Here is a 21557-nt window from a genome sequence, read left to right as displayed (position 1 = left end):
AGAACCGCTGTAAAATCTAGTTTTTAGAAACAAAAAAACAATTCTCGTGCTACGCATAGTTTAGGAGCTACGTGTTAAAATGTCCCAACTGACTTAAAACTTGTTTCTAAAGGATAGAGCTTTCAGCAATTTTAACTTTTTCAACTCAAAATCCGCGAACTTTGAATTAAAAAAATTCTACGCATTTTTTTGCACACCCTTTAGTAGAATATGGTATTTGTTGCTTCAGTATTATTCCATGCAGTTTTTAACCTTTTTTGAGTATTGCCTATTTTTCTACGTTAAACAAATAGTTTATTTAGTATACCCAGAAACATCCCAGACAGCTAAAAATCAATTTGTTGCTTTCTTTTAACAGGCATAAATTATAATTCTAAATAGCTTCACTCTTAATGCAACTTTCAAGTCTTTAATTCCTAATATATTAAGTGCTTTAAATTATTCTAAAACAAGAACATTCCTGATTCTTTGCTCCAATCTGCTACTCCAGTATCCTTGCTCCATTCACCTCCAGCCCCCCCGCCACCAACATCGACTTTACCCCATTCAGAGACACCCCCATCTCCTCCAGACTTCCCCCAATCAGAGGTATTACCACCCCCACCCCCTGCACTCCATTCAGTAATACCTCCATCCCTATTTGATCCATCCCCCTTGCCCCAGTCGGAGGCACCTACTCCACTGTTTACACCTCCCCCACCACCCGAGCTCCATCCATTAGTGCCCCCACTACCAGGCCCTGCTGCTCCCCCCATGCCCCACTCTGACCTGCCCCCGGAATGGTGAACTTCTTTGTCTCCCCCACTGCTCCATTCACCCCCCATACTGCCTCCATTTCCCCATCCTAAAAATATGAAATGTTAATTATCTCTAATACAAATTTCACATGGCTCATATCTTGTTTATTTCTGCATTTAAAATGACAGGCTCACAGACAGTCTCCACCTGCATGTTTAGACTTCAGTTAATTTTTTTACGGCAATATATTAAAATTATATATACAGCTTAACACACATTTAACTACTTCATGCCCAAGCAAATTAAATTAACGAATTGTATTTTTTTTTCCTTTAATCAGCCAATTATTTTATACTATTCAAAAGTATGACCTACGGGTAGGCAAACAAATTGAGTACCACTGATAGAAAGACTTTGAGACCAGAAAATTACGAGAAAAGTATTGAAAATGTCAACTGGGTGAAATATTTAAAAACAACGTCTTTTTTTTAAATCGCATGGGGAAGTTTATGTATAGTTACCTGAACTGGGGGTATTCTGCCCGCCCCTAGAGTTGTTAATTGAGCTTGAACTTTGTGTACTGCCAGTGCCCCCTCCACCGCCCCACTCTCCGATACTGGAATCAGGCTGGCCCCCACCTCCAGACATCCAGTTGTTGGAGCTCTTCTGAAGGCCAACGTCACCTCCATCCTTTCCCCAACCTAAAGGATTAGAACAATTAAGTTTTGTAAAAAAAAAGATATTTTTTTGTTGGCACTGACTACAATGTGAAATCATGGAAAGAAAACAAAGTAGCGGGTCTCGTCGTGTTTTAAGAGTAGCTTTACTAATATTTCTTGCTCCTGCGGGACAATTATTAACATTAAAATTTACTTAACCTAACCTAAATAAATAATCTATCCAAAGCTAATGTGAAAATACGACGAAACCCGCTAATTCGTTTTCTTTACATAATCCAAATGTGTACTCAGAAATTAGAGAAAATACAGCTTTAATAATTACTTTAAAAAAAGTTAATTATTAAGTTTAATTTTAGAATGCAAAGCAGAAATATTAAAATTGGTAAAAAGCGGGATTAATAAAATCAATTTGTTTACCTGAAGGACTTTGTGCGTCCCAATTTTGTTGGGCAGGACTGCCAGAAGTTTGACTTCTACTTCTGGAACCTGCATCGGGTAAATCATTCCAATTACTTACACCGCCGCCACCTAAATAGGATTTTTCATTAGAAATTATGTATACTAGTTGTTGTTGTTTGTAGCCAACTTCTTCTCATCCATTATCATCATTTACATCTGTTGCCAGGTTCAGGAACCTGGCTGCTTCCTTAGGTCTATGCCAGAGATCAGTGACCGCGAGTTCGGTCACGTTGCTTGGACACGTGAAGAGGTGCTGAGTCGTGTGGGAGTGGTTATTGCAGTTGGGGCAGGTGTCAACAATAGTTGGGTTTAAACGGGCCTTGTAACTGTTGAGAAATTTGCTGTAGCCAGAGCGAAGTTGGGCCAAGGTGGCTCTGGTGTGTCTAGGTAGGTCCTTTTCAGACACATTTATTGGGGGTGGCGCAGATTGGAGAACTTTATTAGGCTCCATATTATTTAGAGCCTCTTTGACAGATTTAGTGTGAATAATTTTCAGCTTACTTTTAAACTCATCCTCAGGGAGATCAGGACGGGACATTTGTCTGATTTCGTCTCCAAATCTGGAGGAGAGAGTCTGCTCCATTTGGCGTGGAGGGGGGGGTCTAGAGAGGTTTACTCTGTTGGGATGGTGTGGCTTCTGAGTAGCAAGTAAGAATTGCTTGCTAAGCATCTCACAGTGAGGTCGGACTTTCATGACCTTCGTTTCTGAATGTAGATGGTCTTCATTGGTCATTAAATGGCAGCCTGTGGCAGTTCTTAGGGCAGCATTTTGTGCTACCTGGAGGCCTTTCCAGGAGGTGTTGCTGAGGGCTGGAGTCCAGATATTACAGCAGTAATTTAGTAGTGGCCTGCCTATGGCCTTGTAAGTATTGACAATCGTTTCTTTCTCTTTGCCCCAGTCTGAACCAGCTAAAGCTTTTAAGACATTTGTCTTAGTTTGGACTTTAGTTTTGAGATCTGAGGCATGCTGTTTAAAAGAGAGTAGATTGTCGAAAGTGACCCCTAAGAATTTAGGTTTTTTCACTGTGGGGACCTTTTCACCGTCAATCTCGATTTCAAGTTCCAAGTTACATTCATTGGAGGCTGTTGTGAATAGAGTAGCAGATGATTTAGCAGGCGAGATGTGAAGGTTGCGGTTTTTGAACCATATGTTCAGGGTGGCCAGGTAAGAATTTAATTCTTCTACAACGGGTTCAATGACAGGTCCAGAATTTAGAATGTTCTAGTCGTCGGCATATGTCTTCAGAACTATATTGCCAGGTGGCGTTGGCATGGAGGACATATAGAGGTTGAAGAGGATCGGGGAGAGTACACCTCCCTGTGGGACTCCTTGTTTCATCTTACGGTATTTTGAGGTGGAATTTCTGAATACCACGTAAGTATGACGACCTCTGATATAAGCACAGAGAAACCGTTTAATGTGGTCATTTAGGTCGAGCTTGTCAATATCTTGCAGCAGGATGGTGTGGTCGACCGTGTCAAAGGCACGGGAAAGATCTATAGCCACATTAACGGTCCTGTGGACAGGTTTCCTCCTGTTTAGACCATTGTTTATGTGATCTAGGATACTCTGTAAAGCTGTACCTGTCGACCTGCCCTTCCGAAATCCATGTTGATGGTCAGCAAGTTGGACTGCTTCTGTCACAGCAGGAAGTAGCAGGGCTTCAAGAATTTTGATAGCAGGTGACAGAAGGGAAACTGGGCGGTAACTAGGTCCTTTATCTGCAGGTTTTCCAGGTTTCAGCAACGGTATAATTTTACCTGTTTTCCATATGTTGGGGATTATGGATTTCATTAAACATTCGTTGAAAAGATTGGTCAGAAAATTGATGGCATTTGGACCAATATGTTTCAACATGACTGGTGATAAACCGTCTGGACCGTGGGCCTTGGAGCTCTTAGATTTCTTAATGGTGGCTAGGACTTGAGCTGGGGTGAAGATGACAGGGGGGTCCTTTGTTTTCTTTTTAAGAGAGCGAAGGGTGGGTCTGAGAGTCTTAGCAGGTTTGGTTTCAGAGTGGGGGGTATATTGTTTATTAAAACTGTTAGCCATGGATTTAGCACAATTTGAAGTTTTATTATTAAAACTGATACCTTGGTTGTTGGGCTGGTGTGGCTGATTATTAAGACTTTTTATTGTGCTCCAGAGTTTTTTAGATCCAGGTAAACATCCAGATAGATGTTCTTCCCATTTAGCTTTCCGATGTTCTCTGATTTTCTGGGTGATGTCTCTGTTTAACTCTGGTATTCTTGGATCAGCTGGGTTCTGTTGTCGGATGTTATCTCTATCACTAATGAGTCTAGCAGCTTCCGTTGGGAGGGCATTGTAGGTTTTGGGTATTCTGCCGGCAGGTATGTATTTTTTGGCAGCTTTCTGAAGGGTATGTCTAAAGTAAACTTCCGCATTGTGGACATTATTAATTCTGCGGCATCTTTTGAATTTATTTTCTACATATTTGTTGAATGAAGACCAGTTTGCTTTTGAGTAATTAATGTATACTAGTATACTAGTATAGTTCAGGGAGGAAGGGGACATTGAGCTGTTTATTGCACTAGTCCCTTAAGTTTTATAATAACGTTTTCTAATTCGTTATCTCAATAACTTTTGGGAATTTTAGTGGATTTTGATAGGTTTGTTCATTAAGTTGAGCGTCCAAACGTTTCAATCATTACTTTATGGTTTATATTAGCTGCTTATCCCCTAGTCTTTGAGAGAGGGCAAAAAAGGTCAGGAAAATGCATAAAAACACCCAAAGCTTCCCTGAAAAATACAATTAATTCGGAGCAGTTTTCGAGATCTGTAGCTTCAGACAAAAACAAACCTTACTACTTAACTTTTTAGTATAGGATTATTAGATAAAAAATTGATCACCTGAGCTGATATCTGCATTACTCCAGTTACTACCAGCCCCACCAGAAACTGGATTATCCGATTTATTCCAGTTACTGCTTCCAGAAGTATCCTGGTTGCTGTTACTCCAGTTACTAGTTCCATTATTGCCCCAATCATTTGTCTATGACATTCGATATAATAAATGGATAGTTGATATTTTTTAATTAACCCATCAATAGGTACTAAACTATTTATTAAGGTACGCTTATCTTATTATTTAGATAAATTTGAAATTTTATAATTTTTGTTTTATTAGGTAAAGTTCTATAAATCTTTGAAAATATCTATCTATAGTGATTATATCTATTCCTGTGGCTTGTCCATATTGGCTGAGCCCCATTGTTGTTCTGGTTTAGGTTCACCTGTGGGAGTGCCCGCAGGGGGACCTCCCCAGTGACCTATACTTGAATCTTCCCTCCTGTTGTCCCAGTTATTTCTACCCCTTGACTCTTGATTCATACCTATAGAATATTATTTTTACTTTTAGGTTTAGAATAAATTTTTATCTTTTTGTAATATGGAACACCTGCCAAAACTCTAGGCTAGGGTGATGTAATAATTGTGTAGATTCAATGAGAAATGGGAGTTAGCTTATAATGTAACATAAAATACACCCAGCTGTGCGCGAATCTTACCAATCTAAGATTGACCAAAGGATTCTCACCTCCAATCTCCGTGTGCATATGAATCCTAACTTCAGAGAATTAGGGCTACATACATGCATTCCTATCTTTTATTTTTTAAAAGTATAAATTATGAACAGAAACTGGCTTCAAAAACTTTCTCGAGAACTTAGACGTAAACAAACTAGCAATTTCTAAAGTTTTCTACGTTGTTTTCTTAATATATAATCTCCCCCACCCTCAACCAAAAATTTACCTTTATCATTTCCCCAGCCGACAGAGTTTGACCTCTCAGATCTATCTGTCCACTGATTGGAAGCCTCCTGACCTCCTCCAGCAGACCACATGGAGCCAGAACCACCTGAGATGGGTTATCAAAAGAAATAAGAAATTATAACACTTACAAACATCAAGATACAAACTAAAAATCAAAATAATTAAATATTTAATAGAGAAACTAAGTTAGATGGATTACCTACCTACAAAAAAAAAATATGAAAATTAAAAATGTACTTATTTCTATTTTTAGTTGGCATTATTTCTTTTGAAAACCCATCAATTTTTGGAGATAAAATTATTCATGTTACCTTTTTATAAACTAGCGGCTACGCCCCTAGAGGCCTCTAGTGGCCTTTAAATGTTTTTTTTATTTTAAATATCTAATTTGAGAAATAACTTGTCTATGTTATCAATTGTTAAATTCATGTGTCTACGCAGCGCGACTACGCTAGCGACATTATGCGGCGGAAATATTTCATTTTTTTCCGATTTTATTGTGATTTCTCTTGGGAGGGTGGTGGTACCCTCCCCCAAAATAGTTAAAAACCTTCCCGGGACATTTGACAATCTACCCTGTTAAGGAGAACCCAATCGGTTCAGCGGTTAGCGAGATCCTTGGTACAGACACACAGATACACAGACACACAGACATCCTGTTACTTTAGTATAAGGATATATGGGAAAAATCTAAGAAGGAAATCATTTAATAAAAGTCTACATCATGCTTTATCTTGCTTAAAAATTATCTTGATTAAAATATTTATATTAAATTAAACCTAAAAAAAGGGATAGTCAAATGTTCGCCTATTATCAGGGCACAATACTATAATTCTTGAATTCTATGAAACAATACCTGTTCTATCGCCCGCCAGGCTGTTGCTGCCGTCAGACCTAGGGCCAGATGACCTGCTACCCTCGCCCCCAGCCCCACTGCCCCCTGCAGAGCTCTCCCAGGTGTCAATAACAAAGCCAGATCCACGCGGGTTTTCTCTGTTACCCATTGAGCCACCTAAAATTTCAGTATTATATAAATTTGGTGGCACTTGGTAAAGGCCTCAGCTGAAATAGATGAAATTGATTGGTTCAAACGTTTGAAACACTGATTGTAATCTACAGATTGGGTAAATGTGTGTATCATCATTAGGGATGTAAACCAATTTATCGGCCATTGTCTCATCCCTTTAGTTCACTGCAACTTACCACTGCTCCATTCTTTCTGTTGTGGTTGCATGGGACCAGCTCCACTACCTCCAGATGACCAACCTCCATCAGCTCCTGGCAAGATCCTACCGGATCCGCCGGATCTACAAATAAAATTTTACAATAATGGTTTTTCCAGACTGCTCCGAAACCGATCAATATCCTGTGAAGAATTAGAACCGGTTTTAAGCCATACTAAAAAATCATGTATTATAGCATAAAAAATTCTTCATAAAAATAAAATAAACCATAGTCTTCGGACCCATGGGACTAACAATAATGGTTTAAATCTTATAATTTTTCATTTTGATAACTGCAGAAAGCTGTCTATAATACGATACGATAAATAGCTATTATGCTGCTCTTTGTTACTTATAGTTTGAATGTAAATGATCAGATCTGACATTTCCAAAGCTTCCTGAAAAAGCCAATAATACCTATATAAACTTAACTAGATATGTCTTTTTTTTGGGGGGGGGGGGGATGGGTACATCCGCCCTTCCAAGACAAAAGGGGAAGGACCCTAAAAGTCTAACCCCCCTTAATAAAAAAATAATTCCTTACCTATGTTGTTGAGTATGATGCATCCCCCCTGGTAATGGTTGTGCTGCATGGTCAGATATATTTTGCATAGATCTACCACTTGGCATTCCTCCGCGGTATACATCATTCTGAGGTCACATGTATCTTTACAGTAAAGTCGGAATTAAGTCTTAAGGGATAAGATAATGGCTGATAAATTGATGTACGTACATCCCCAATTGTGATATACAAAATTGCCCCTTCTAAAGATTACAATTAGTTGTTGTAACGTTTGGATACTCAACTGAATAAACTAACCAATCAGAATTCAACAAATGTCCACAAAGTTGTTAAGCCGACGAGTAAGAAATCATTATTATAAAACTTTGGGAGACTTCTCTTATAAACAGCCCAATGTCCGCTACCTCCTTGGAATAAAGTAGACATTAAAAAAGTTTCTAAAGATAACATTCCTGTGGTTGTCGTTGACCCATAAACATATCAGGATGTTTGCCCCCGCCATGGGGTGTAGGTGAGACACTTGCTGACGGTAAGTTTGGAGGCGGATTAGCCCAATTGTTCATGTTTCCACCAGGTCCTCCCAGCCTACAATATGTTGAAGGATCATGAGTAACATATATTTGCGGCTTTTAAAATTTTGATTTCAGTTTTATATTAGCTATTCCATAATTCCTAATCATTCCATTTTATGTTTCTTATCAATATTTATCAAAACATGTGTTTTTTTTATTTATGTAGATTGTAGATATCTAACTTTCTTATACCTATATTTCTTTCTTAAAAGTTGTTTTCTATGTAATTGTATCTGTAATTCCCTTTTTATCTTACTGTTTACCTATTACTCTAAATCATTCATATCATGCTATCTATCTCTCTGTCACGTTTGCCGACAACAGTTGCATATACGATGTGGGATGTAACTCTATCTATGTATCTACCTGTCATCTCTGGCTGGCAATACAGTTGCCATATTCCAAGGAGACATATTGTGCGGGGTTACTACTTGAGGCAATATCTATTTATGTATCTACCTGTCATCTCTAGCTGGCAATACAGTTGCCATATTCCAAGGAGACATATTGTGCGGGGGTACTCCTAGAGGCACTATCTATCTATGTATCTACCTGTCATCTCTAGCTGGCAATACAGTTGCCATATTCCAAGGAGACATATTGTGCGGGGGTACTACTAGAGGCACTATCTATCTATGTATCTACCTGTCAATCCTAGCTGGCAATACAGTTGCCATATTCCTAGGAGACATATTGTGTGGGGTACTCCTGGAGGCAATATCTATCTATGTATCTACCTGTCATCTCTAGCTGGCAATACAGTTGCCACATTCCTAGGAGGCATATTGTGTGGGGGTACTCCTGGAGGCACTATCTATCTATGTATCTACCTGTCATCTCTAGCTGGCAATACAGTTGCCATATTCCTTGGAGGCATATTGTGTGGGGGTACTCCAGGAGGCACGATGGCGGTTGGTATATTGCCTGCAAAACAAAATAGGTATAGTAGTTTAAAAAGTACAAAAATAAATAAATATTTGCAATAATTGTAATAGGATTAATTTTATTTACAATGATAGTAGCTTTGATACTTCGAAGCAATAATTTGAATATTTTTTACAAACATATTAAAAGATACCTGGTGGCAAATGTGGCGGTATACTTGGCGGCATAGCCTGCCAGCCGCCTCCAGGTGCACCAGACTGTCTACCACCAAGCATTCCTGCACCACCCTGAGGCTGGTGGCGTACAGGCGGTGATACTTGGGTGTGAGGCATCCTAATAAATAAACAATATTAGTCTTAAAGTAAACTTACATCCCTTCATAAAAAGAGGTTCAAGATAAGGCAAGCTTTTTTGGTACCTCCGTTTTAAAGGTCCTAAAAAATATTAAATTGTGTTTGATTTTTTAAGAGTTAAGAAATATGAAATACAAATTATCTTCTGAGTTTTAACATTTTTAACCTACTCTAAGATACTTTTTAAACTTACCTAATAGCCATAATATCCGCAGCCACCCGTTCAAGCTGATGATCCTGCATCAGAAGACCACCTCCAGGATTACCTGGCTCAACCCTGTTCACATTTAGAGTGTGTTTTGGATGGGGAGAGTAAAGTGAATTTTTAATTTATCTAAATTAACTTAATGCCACGACCAGTCTTGTGTTACTCATATCTTACCAGCATATTTGATAATGTGCCTGTACCATAATTATCATATTTATCATATTGTTTTTTCAGCTTTTTATGCAAAAAAATAGTCCCTAGATATATGTTTCATGACATGTCAAAACTCGATTATTTGTAGCTATGCTGTTAAAAACAGACTCATTCCTGTTGTGTTGCCAGTGACCGGGCGGCATCCCTCCAGGTTGTGTTTGTCGTGGAGGTTGATGGACCCCCATCCCGCGGGGACTGCGCATCATGCCCCCTCCCCCGTGGGGAGGAGCTCCGGCTGCAAAATTTGGCGGGAGCATTGGGGGTGGTTGGGTGAACATTCCAGGGGAGGGTGCTGAAATATAAAGTTTTCAAACAACTACCTTTTAAAAAAATGTCAATGATTAACTTTTATAAAGAATTGAAAATATTACTTTTCCATAGGTAAAAAAGATCATCTTCATCAAACATGGGACATTGGGCTGTTTATTACACTAGTCAATAAGGTTTTATCATAACGTTTTCTTATTAGTTGGTTTAACAACTTTGGGGATTTTTATTGAATTATGTTTGGTTGGTTCATTAAATTGATTGTCCAAACGTTTCAACAATTAATGTAATCTACAGATGGGGTAATTTTGTGTATCATTTTATCGGCCATTTTCTTATCCCTTTATATCCTTAGTCAGTGACGTTACCATGTGCAAAAAAGAACTTTGTAAGGCCTGTTGACTGGGATTATACTTTATTCTGTACCATTTTAAATATAGGACGTGCAAGCGGACTACCAGCTAATCATAATACCTGGGGGATGTCTAAACTGGTTTGGATTTCTGGGTATAGGATCCGCCTGCGCCACTCTCCTGGTGGTTGACAACCCGCCTCCAGAACTGGACGTCACGTGACTCCCAGGACTTGTCAAAATAAAGTTGGCAGCATCAAGACTTGATCCGTCCTGCAACATGAGTTTTTTTTAAATTCTCCAAAAGGATACCTAGCTTATAGGAGAATAAAAGAACATAAAGTGAATAAAAATTCCCACTGCCTTTACTTTCATGTTCGTCTCAAGGTACTGTATTAAAGTAGGATATCTGCTATTCAAAGAACAGGGTTAGTTAAATTCATTGTCAGGACGCAAAGCACAGATCTTATCAAATGATTCACATCACTATTCTATTATATAAAGTAGTAAGTTTTTTTTGTCTGTAGCCTAAGATTTCGATAACTGAACCGATCGAGTTCTCCATTTCATGGATGCTTCTTATAGATCCCTGGATGGTTTTAGGCTCCTTCATTTTTATATCTAAGTTTGGTTTTAGGCAGTTTTCCTTACTTCTTCGAATAAAGAGCTCCAAGATGCTAGGAGCGTAGCCGCTAATACATAAAAAACACAACAACATAACATCTTCATCTTAGATAAAAAACTTCATTTTTTATACTAAGGTGCTTAGTTTTTGTGCAAAATTCAGTTATAAATTTTTCTGTGTAAACTTGTTACCTGGCTGTTAGACTTGGCATGAACAGGATGTGGATTTGTAGTTGCTCTGGTCAGCACATGATCTCCAAGCACAGAACAATAAAATTCTCCAGTCTTTTCTGGTAACATACTTGGCCATCTGAAAGTAAAATCAAATTAATCACTAGGTACCTATTACAAGAAGATATCTTGGTTCTAATATAAACAGATTTTGCCACTTATCCTATTATATATGAAGTTTTTTTGGTATGTAGTATAATATATCAATACCTACTGAATCGATTGAGTTTCATTTTAGATTTTATTTTTGGTATGGTTTTAGGCTATTTTTCTAGCCAACCCTTTTTTTGAGTAGGGTAGAAGCCACACCCACTAGAATACAGCTTAAACCACCACATGTATAATAATATCTATGAGCAAAACCTAGTCGTTTCAGTGGGTATCGAGACAGACGGACAGACAAACATCGTATTTTATACATATTATATTATGTATTATAGAGGAAAAAAAGAATAAGTATCCTTATGACAGGTGTCCTATTTGTTTACCTGAGAAGATGTGACTCTAGAACATGAAGGAGGTGGCATCTTGACTTGATATCCAAGCTGGGGTTCGCCTCCACAATTAGTTTGCGCACTTTTACAAGAAATTCTGCAAACTTTTCTGGCTTACTCCGCTGAATCTCCTCTCCAATCATCTAAAATAGGTGGAATGTTCATCTATTTTAACATGTTTAATTATTGTTTTTTAGGTTGACTAGGTAATGGGACAGTTGCATGAAAACCATTTAACGAGTAAGGTAATTTGCAATATAAAGAATGGGTTAGCAATATTTATAAAGATATTCGAAAGAAAAATTTACTTTTACCAAACAATTTGTGTACCTAAACATGTTACATTAGTGATTATTAAGGTTACCATTTCAGAAAAATGATGTTAAGCATAAGTCATAGGGAAGTAAATGATGCATATAAAAAAAAGAGAAGGTATGATTTTTTAGTCTTGATATTTGAAAACTACATGGTAAATATAAATTATTTTTTACCTTGCCTAAATTAATGATCAGTTAACCTCTACAGACGGATATACTTATCAAAAATATAAAAATCCTTTGTCATTTAAAACATAAATTAAAACTTACATGGGTTTGTTCTCCAATGATTTCAATGGCTTGTGACGTTGGATTGGTTAACAGAGCAGTAAAATACTCCAATATTGGTACTAATAACATTCAAACATTTAATTTTTAATTAAGACAGAAGGGTGGGTATTTAGTTATAAAATGACGATTAAATTCGAAATAGAAATTTTTATTTACTATCTATATTCTATAGTGACTAGTCTGAATGATATCAAATACGTGTTTTTTTTGGCAAAATTGGTAACAAATAACCCCCCTTATATTACAAAGATTTATTTCGGTTACTTTACTTTTCAAAAAGCATTGTATGTATTCTTCATTGTTTTAATTGATAGGTACCCAAATTAAAATACTGCTGGAAAATAGATACAGAAGAACTATATTTATGGTCTCGATCAAGATACTTTTAGATAAAAACTACAAAGTAAGAAAAAATTACCTACGCTTTATGAAAAATTTGCATTTAAGGATTTTTAAAAAATAAATGTGTTGTTCCTGAAAGAATATTAATGTAGGTTCCGTCTGCCAGTCTCATATTTTGATAAACCTAGAAAAAACATTTGGTATCAGTTGAGAAATTTTTTTTGCAATATTTTAGTTGTGGCTGGACCTATTAAGATTCTCTGTGCATGTAACAATTTCAACTGGTTTGAGCTTTTTTTCAAGCTTTTATTATATTATCTTTACTAGGCTTCAAGCGGCACGTAAAATGTTTACTTTTAAATCTCTGTTACCAAAAAATATCTAAATAGCAGCTAAATACAAAAAAAATACCTAAGGATCTATGCGAAGCTGCACTGTAAAGGAGAACCTATCAGTTAAGTAGTAAGCGAGATCCTTCAGTACACACAGAGAGACAGAGATCCTGTTACTTTATTTTAAGGATTAAAGTAACTCATATTAGCCAGCATTAAAACATCGAAGAGACCAGAATGCACATAAAATTAGTATAAAGCAGCTACGACATTAGAAAGATGGTTTGTTTCTAACCTGACATAATAGATGAACACTTAAGAGATATTCCTTGTCACTTCTGCTTTTCAATTCTTCTCGATCTGAAAACAATTTCATTTTATAAGTTATCTAAATTAATATGCTTCAGATGTACTCCCAGGATTTCTTAAAACTTAAATTATTAACAGGGATCTTAAGGGATAAGATAATGAACGATAAATTCATATATATTCCCAATAATGATGAACAAAATTAATTCTCTATGAATCAAAATTAACATTTGAATAGTTTTTACACTACCAGTTTGGAAAAAAAATAATTAAAATTCACAATTAGTACCCAAAGTTTTTGAGCCAACGAATAACCTAGATAACGTAGTTATAAAACAATGACTACCAGTGTAATTTCCAATCCAATGTCTCCTTACTCCCTGATTATTAGGCAAAAGACAGTGAAAAAATTAAAAATCTTCACCAAGTAGTACAGAAATACGGGACCAATAGATACTAGAGGCGAAGTTTAAAATCTGTTAAAAACTCTTTTCTCTTCTTAAATTATATTTATGACAAGTGTCCCACAGGAAATAATTTACGACCAATATGAAATAATGAAAAATAACTTACTTTTAAAATCATTTTGAATACAACGAAGCACAGCATCCCGTAGTTTTATACCCGACACTTCAAACTGGCTTATGTTTCTAAATAAATGCAACAAAATAAATTAGAATACATATATCTTTTTATCAGATTAAGTTATCTTTTAATCAATACTATAATCTATCTACCATGGACCTATCTATTCTCCAAATTTCCTTTTATCTTGTACCATTATAAATTTCTCAAACCTTAGACATTTAAAAAACAATAAAATATTTCATAAATTTGTAGGTAGAAAATAAAATAAAATTACCCAAATGCTTTTGCAGCCGTACTTCCATATTCTTTTTCTTCTTTGCTTTTCGTGTTTAAATGCTCTACGACCTCTCTAAAATTTGTGAAAATATTAAGTATAAATAATAGTAAACTAAAGAAAAATATTTTTTCATCAACTTTTCTTTTCATTACCTATGCATTAGCATACATAAAATAAGGTTAGAAGATGGGAGGGGGGGGGGGGGGAGGTAAAATGAGAAAAATACATAACTACCCAACCCCCACACAACAACAAAAAAAATATGGGGGGTAGTAATAGTTATGTATCGCAATAAATTACAGACAGCTTTCCGTGGATATTAAAATAAAAATTATAAGAATAAAATCAGTTTTGTTAACCAGGGTTTCGGATCCGCATTGAATCAATGCGGATCCGGATCCTCCAAATTTGGTCAGTGCGGATCCGGATCCGGATCCTACCGGATCCGGTTCCGGATCCTTGACAATAAAAATAAAATCACCAAATTTTTCAAAAATATTTATTCTTTAATTCAAAGTCAAAAATACTTTTAATTTTCAAGTCTGACCCTAAACCTTAAAGATTGGCTCTCATCAAGAGAATGTCTGAGATTTTATATAAATTTAGGTAGATTTTTCCATTTTTTCCGCATTTTTTTTAGTCCAAGGATCCTTGCGGATCCGGATCCGAAACCCTGTTGTTAACCCCGATGAGCAGAAGGACTGAGTTAACTGGTATTAATTTTATTTTATGATTTTTATTTTAATATTCAAGGAAAATTGCCTGTAATACGATGCTATACATGATTTTCAGTATTGCCGGTTCTAAACCAGCAGATATTAATAGGTTATGAAACCATTCTTACCTAAGAGCCTTTTCTGAAGTGCAGAGGGTTTTGATGGTTTTACTGATTCCCCGGGTATCTTCTCCCTCTTCCACCAACTTCAACAGAGACTCAATATCTAAACAAAATCATTCTTTATAGCCCTGAATGAAAATATTTATTATTTGATAAAATGGGAAATATTAAGGGATTGAGGGAAGAATGTTGGTTTAATTCATGTACATATATCCCCACCCTCAAAAAAAATATAACTAGCTACTAACGAGATTTCTGGATTTTACACTATACATACAGTATACAATAACACCTAAATAACTTATTGATAATTGGTTTGTTCTTGGATACAATTAAGACATTAGGTAAGGAAAACGTTTGACAGAAAACCAGGTAAATTGTTATGATGTCTCTTCATACTTAATAAATCTGATTGGCTTTCTCACTTGAAAAATAGCCTTCAAACCTGCACTTCACCAATTTAATACCTCCCTTAAAAAAAAGATTGTTACAGATATTTTGAGAGCATTAATCAAATATTCATCTACAATTGCATAAATAATAAAAAAACATGAATTTCACTAATATAGGATGATATATAATGACAATAGAACCCGATTGAATTATGTGGAAATTTTACCATTATTGCTTTCCCCACTTCCACCAGTAGAGGGCGACTGTGGATTGTCCTCTGACCCAGGAATGTCATCCTCGAACCTAAACGAATTATTAGTTTCCTGTTTTACTTCCAATTAACTTAGACCCATAAATAAAGCTTATTTAGTTTCTCTCAACAAAAAAAATGAAACAAGAAAGCAAATAGGGATTGCTTTGGCCTAATATCAGCACGAACAATTTATTAACTATGGTTAATTAGAATTTTTGTAAATTTGGAGTATTTAAAGAATTTTAAGTCATTTAATTTTTTGGGTTTTATATATATGTATAGAAAATATATTTTAACAGGGGAAAATTAAGGTCAATATAAGTACGTTATTATTTCATTGTCATTTATTGGTCAGTTGGAACATCCAGTAGGAGGTTGGGATATGGATAAAGGAGGGGTAGATCGTTATTTTAGCCCCTAGAGCAAGTTTCATGCAGAAAATCTGGTGTAAGATAGGAATAAAAATTGATATTATCCATGTTTAAAACGTTTATTAAATTATTACCTGTCGTCCTGAGACTTTGAATCGGCGTCCGAGCCAGTCGTGCTTCCAGCTTCCCCACCGACGGACCCGTTATTTTCCGCCGCTGGTCTCATACCACGCCCCCTGCCGTGAGACATCATTTTATCTACAAAATTAATAAATCTTAACTTTTTAAAATAAAAATTACTATTTTTCTGAAATTCTATGAAAACACTTAGTTGCATAAAATATTAATATACACTTTATACCTACAAAAGAAATGATTAATTTTAGTGTTATCAACGTGCTAGTCGTTTGTTTTCATTTACATTGTAAATATACAGAATACACGGTGTGTAGCAGACAAGACACAAATTCCGCGCAACTTTTACAAAATCTAAATGTCGTCTTAGAATTATATTTTTTTTAAATTAAATGCCCAATTATATTAAAAACATATTTTTGTTTGAAAACAAATAGCAGGGATCTAAATGGAGACAAAGGCCGATAAATTGATGTACATTCCCGATGATACGAGTATTAACCCTTCTGTATATTCCAACCAATCAAAATTAAGTTCCTAAGATTACGCTAACAAATATGGAAACGTCACAAAACTTTGGGGACTAGTGTAATAAACAGCCCAAGGTCTGCGCTCGGCTCCCTAACTAAATTGTAAAATTGTTCTTATAGAGGAAAAAAAATCCAATAGAATTACGCCGTAAATGGTTTTAAACTATACATATGATGGGGACACAAAGGCACAAATCACATTTTAACCAATCTTAATTCTTTCTTTAAAATAAAACTAAATCCGATTATTTCTTTCAGAAAATTTGCTTCTGCAAACATTTGAAACTTGTGGCTACGCACCTAGAAGAAAAAATGGGAGGGTTAGAAGAAAAGGTTTAACTTTATTTGGGTAAGTAGTTATTTATCTCCCAAAATTCCCATGGGAGGGTATAGGACGTAACCTATCTAACTTACCCTACACTCTTTTGAAGTTTCTCTGTAAAAGAGAGCAAATTGATTAAGTGGTGTAGAGCTCGTAAGCTACAGGCAAAATATATGGATTTGGTATTTTATGATAGGCTTAAAATCGGTTAGTTTGAAAAGATTGTTTAAAATCCCCTTAATAACTTCTCTATTGCATATTCAAGCTTGTTATTGCTGCACCAAATATACCTAATTGTCCCGAATAATTAATAATAAACAATGTATTCACAATATTTTAATACTTTATTAATACTCTTTAACATGGTTTCTTCATACAATATTAAAACAGAATGGATATAAAATATTAATTCTTTTAAGCCTTCTTGGGAGCAGCCTTCTTGGCAGCTGGCTTCTTAGCGGCAGGCTTCTTGGCTGCAGCAGGTTTCTTGGCGGCAGCAGGCTTCTTAGCAGCAGCGGCCTTCTTGGGGGCAGCTGGCTTCTTAGCTGCAGCGGGCTTCTTGGCGGCCTTCTTGGCAGCAGGCTTCTTAGCGGCAGCCTTCTTGGCAGCGGGCTTCTTAGCAGCCTTCTTTGCCTTGGGTTTCTTAGTGGTGGGCTTCTTGGCCTTAGGCTTCTTGACCTCCTTAGCCTTCTCTCCGAGCTTGTAGCATCCAGCTCCCTTGCCAGAGGCCTTGGCCATCTTCAGAGCACCAGCGGCGACTCCACGTTTTAGGGCCATACGCAGATGGATGGCGGCCTTAGCGGCATCAACCTTGTAGTTGGCGCAGATGTACTTCAGGATAGCCTGACGGCTGCTGCCGGTTCTGTCCTTAAGTGCCTTGAGGGCAGCGGCGATCATGGCAGAGTATTTAGGGTGAGCAGCAGGGGCAGCGGGCTTCTTGGCCTTGGCGGCCTTCTTGGCTGGAGCCTTAGCAGGGGCGGCAGCAACAGGAGCGGCGACGTCAGCAGTCATGTTGATTTTGGTAGTTTTGGTAAGTGATAAACACAATAATATTTAAGGTTGGAATATAATGATATGAGCAGGAGAGTTTGACAGTGTATATACACAGCAGAGAGAACCGAATAGAGAACACTTGCCTCTTGTCCGAAAGACAAAACTTAGACGGAAAAATTTTGAATTTGTGCTTTTAGGTGCATATATTTTACACATTTTTTCAATAAAATAACAAAGTAATTCTATAAAATAGTTATTTAATTGAATGGAGCATTTCCTAAGGATTCTATTGATATTAAATTTATTAAAAACAAATTTCTGTAAGTTAGCTAAATATAGAAAATAAGCTAAATTTTACAAAGATATTCACAACAAATTTTACTTTTACATCATTTATAACTAATAAATAAAACAAAAAGTAAATTTTTTATTTCAAAATATGAAATGAGACTAATTAACCTTTATTTTCACCGAAACAAAATTTTTATATTGTTACATTTTATTGGTAAAAAATGATGTTTTATAAGTGTCCTAAAACACAAATTGTGAGGCCAAAATGCAAATTTTCATCTGGGACCCACACATACGTTTTTTTTACATGACCTAAACTAGTAAACATACATGACTTAGATTTTCATAAAAAAAAATCATTTTTGAGCCCTTTTTTGATATTTTTTTCAATTTTTATCAAAAATTTAAACTTTTAGGTCTTTTTGGTGTAAATTCTCTAATATAATTGTTACATTTAATATATAAATTGTATTAAAACGTTTTGTTTAAATAGAACAAAATTAAATTCTCTTTTAAGTATTTGAGTTATGTTTATTATAAATAAATTTTTATGTTGTAAATTAATTTTTTTTAAATATATAGGTAATAAAATTAAATCTTCTGCAAATTAAATGTAGAAATTTCAACTAACGCTATCATATATATATAAGTAAAAGTATCTAATAAATGGTGATTATATAGACAAAGAAAATGTTTTGATATAAAGATCATTCAAAATTGTGTAACACTTGCCCTGTCAAAATGTTTTTCATTCGATCAAACCGCACTGTCATGTTTTTATGTCGACTATACAGCTTTAATAAAAAATGTGTTCTTGGCTGACATAATATGAACATACATTAATTTTTGTACATGTAAATTTTGAGGTGAGTGAAAAAATGAACTCAAATTAAAAGAGATGTCACCCATTTTAGTCTTTCAGCTCTTATACGCTTTGAGGGAAATGTGATATTCTCGGATGCTAATAAAGATAGACGGCTCAAATTTTACCAAGAACATTCAGTATCTATTCTTAATTTGTTAATATTGTATAATCTGTCGCATATATCGAAGTCATTCTTTTAAAGAAGCAATCATGCAATTATTTAGGGAGCGAGGGGAAATTGAACTGTTTATTACACTAGTCTTCAAAGTTTTTAATCGCGTATTTTTATTCGTTTGCTCCTTAACTTTTATTAAATTTAGATTGAAAGTTCATTAAGTTGAGTGTTCAAACGTTTTAACCACTAATATAATTTACAGAAAAGATAATTTTGTGTATCATCATTGGAGATGTAGATCAATTTATCGGCCATTGTCTTATCCCTTTAGATCCCTGTAATTAATTATTGGTGCATGGTATAAATCTGGTATAAACCGGTATGTTCTAATTACCAGAGAGGATACCAAAATAAATTTATCGGTCATGCATTTATATTAGCTAAATTTTCAGGGATCTGTAAAGGGATACGACACTGGCCGATAAATTGATTTCCATCCCCCCCAATGATGATACACAAATAAAGAATAATAGCATTGAAATCATCCCATGACTTTAATTTAGAAAAAAATCCAACCATCCCACATTTTTAATTTTAGTATTAAACAAAGATGACAACATCCATAAAAGCGAAGCACTGAAACGGTAGGACAAACGGACATTAATACTTATATAGTGTCAGAACTGAATAATCAGAATATAAGAGTGTAAGAGTCGAAGCAAAATTGTAAGTAAATTTGATGAAAAACTGCTTGATACTGGATAATGTTTATGGACATACTTACATTTTTAGGACTTGGTTATAGAGTTGCTTCGCTTATAATATTGTACTTTGTTGTCCCAGGAATCAATATACCAAAAATCAGATCAAATGGATAATTAAATCCTCTAAAAATTTGTTGTTTAAAAAGTAGAAAAATCAACATGTTTAAAATGGACGTACGGACATTCTGGTAATGATTATAGAGTTGCTACGCTTTCTAAATCGTACCTAACTACTGCAGGAATCACCATGCAAAGTTTGAAATCGATAGGACAATTCTAACATGCCTAAATTAACGAAAAAAAGCTATCTATCTCGGACGGACGTACGGATCGACCCTAATTATAGAAAAGCTTCGCTTTTAAAAATTAAATTAAAATCATTTTTGGGGTAAGGTCATTTGTTCTATGGGCGATTGCTCTTGGGAGAATGGTGGTACCCTCCCCAAAAACAGTAATAAACCTCTCCTATGAGAAGCTACATTGTAAAGGAGAACCTAATCGGTTCAAACGCTTAGTGAGATTCTTCGGTATACACAGACAGACACACACAGATCCTGTTACTTTTATATCATCATCATCGCCATTTATCTCTTCTTTTCAGAGCGTAGGCCACGCACAATGGTTCTCTATTTTTCTTTGAATTGGGCCTCAGTAGAGGCATCATTGAAAGATGATAAATTCTCATCTCTCAGTTCATCCTGGAATTCCCTCCTCCAGGTTGTTTTTGGTCTACCTGGTTTCCTCTTTCCCGTGAAGGGATTCCAAGTTATTATAATTACGAAAAAAATCAAAAATATTGTTTTAATTATTTTATTTCAAAATAAAACAATGAGCATAAGATACAAAGTTTTATATAAAAATGTGCATAAAATCAGAAATTTTACCAAACCCTTTTAAACCTAAGGTTTTGTTTTGTGACCCAACCAACTTTACTTTTTACTATCTTATTTATCTTTTAATGAAAGTTAAGAAAAAATTTTTGTCTGTAGCTTAAGATTCAATAACTCCTGAACCAATAGTGTTCTCCATATAAGGAAAGCTTCACATAGGTCCTAGGATGGTTTCAGTATATTCAATTTTATATTAAAGTCTTGGAATGGCTTTAGTATATTCAATTCTTACTTAAAATTCTTGGGATGGTTTTAGGCTATTTATATACCCTGCCTCCTACCTAGATACTATGGAAGCAGCCGCTAGTCTTAAATATTTCAATTTAGGATTTTTTGAATATCAAGGTGCAAATCACAAACCTATGGTTGTAAATTCCAATAAATTTTATATTATTAAGGATAGGATTTTGATTTTGGACTTTGGCACATTTGTATTTTGTTTTTATAGTAGCGAATTTAATTTATGATTCAGTTTCTCTAGCTGCTATTTAAGATAAATTATTTATATTTTGAAGAGGTAGGATGTTTGTCGGTCTGTCTGTGCGTTTTTGTATTAAAAGATTTCCTTAGCATTAAAGATCAAAGATCCTGTTTTTTTTATCTGTTTTTAGGGAGGATACCTCAACCCTCCTAAGAGAAACCTATTTTTTTCTAACAAAAACTAAAAATTAAGGTGTTGGGTCAACCTCCCCCCGTATTTAAGTATCTTAAGAAGCCTCGATGGGCG

At 35.5% G+C, this 21557-nt stretch overlaps 3 protein-coding genes across 3 annotated transcripts; all 3 read right to left on the bottom strand.

Annotated features, from left to right (window-relative positions):
- Positions 1-428: 428 nt before the first annotated feature.
- On the bottom strand, positions 429-9526 carry LOC145326788 (uncharacterized). The gene is made up of 13 exons (XM_080170197.1): positions 9419-9526; positions 9066-9205; positions 8818-8911; positions 7871-8000; positions 7437-7546; positions 6873-6976; positions 6526-6681; positions 5650-5754; positions 5082-5231; positions 4750-4893; positions 1836-1946; positions 1260-1439; positions 429-844 (listed from the first exon to the last, which is right to left on the bottom strand). The coding sequence occupies exons 1-13, from the start codon at positions 9466-9468 to the stop codon at positions 444-446; spliced, it is 1875 nt and encodes a 624-aa protein (XP_080026323.1). The 5' UTR covers positions 9469-9526; the 3' UTR covers positions 429-443.
- Positions 9527-9690: 164 nt separating this feature from the next.
- On the bottom strand, positions 9691-16346 carry LOC145326586 (uncharacterized). Its single transcript, XM_080169956.1, has 12 exons — positions 16060-16346; positions 15528-15604; positions 14915-15011; positions 14068-14142; positions 13779-13855; positions 13192-13256; positions 12699-12748; positions 12202-12283; positions 11609-11757; positions 11082-11199; positions 10388-10538; positions 9691-9938 (listed from the first exon to the last, which is right to left on the bottom strand). Exons 1-12 carry the CDS (start codon positions 16260-16262, stop codon positions 9691-9693), a joined length of 1392 nt encoding a protein of 463 aa, XP_080026082.1. The 5' UTR covers positions 16263-16346.
- Positions 16347-17237: 891 nt separating this feature from the next.
- On the bottom strand, positions 17238-17983 carry LOC145326786 (uncharacterized). The gene has a single exon (XM_080170196.1). It carries the CDS (start codon positions 17921-17923, stop codon positions 17327-17329), a length of 597 nt encoding a protein of 198 aa, XP_080026322.1. The 5' UTR covers positions 17924-17983; the 3' UTR covers positions 17238-17326.
- Between the last annotated feature and the right edge of the window lie 3574 nt (positions 17984-21557).

This window comes from Acartia tonsa, chromosome 8, assembly GCF_053477335.1.
Source record: "Acartia tonsa isolate MP-2025a chromosome 8, ASM5347733v1, whole genome shotgun sequence".
NCBI lineage: Eukaryota > Metazoa > Arthropoda > Copepoda > Calanoida > Acartiidae > Acartia > Acartia tonsa.
Note: the sequence above shows the minus strand (reverse complement) of the source record. Positions and strands in the feature narration are given on the sequence as shown.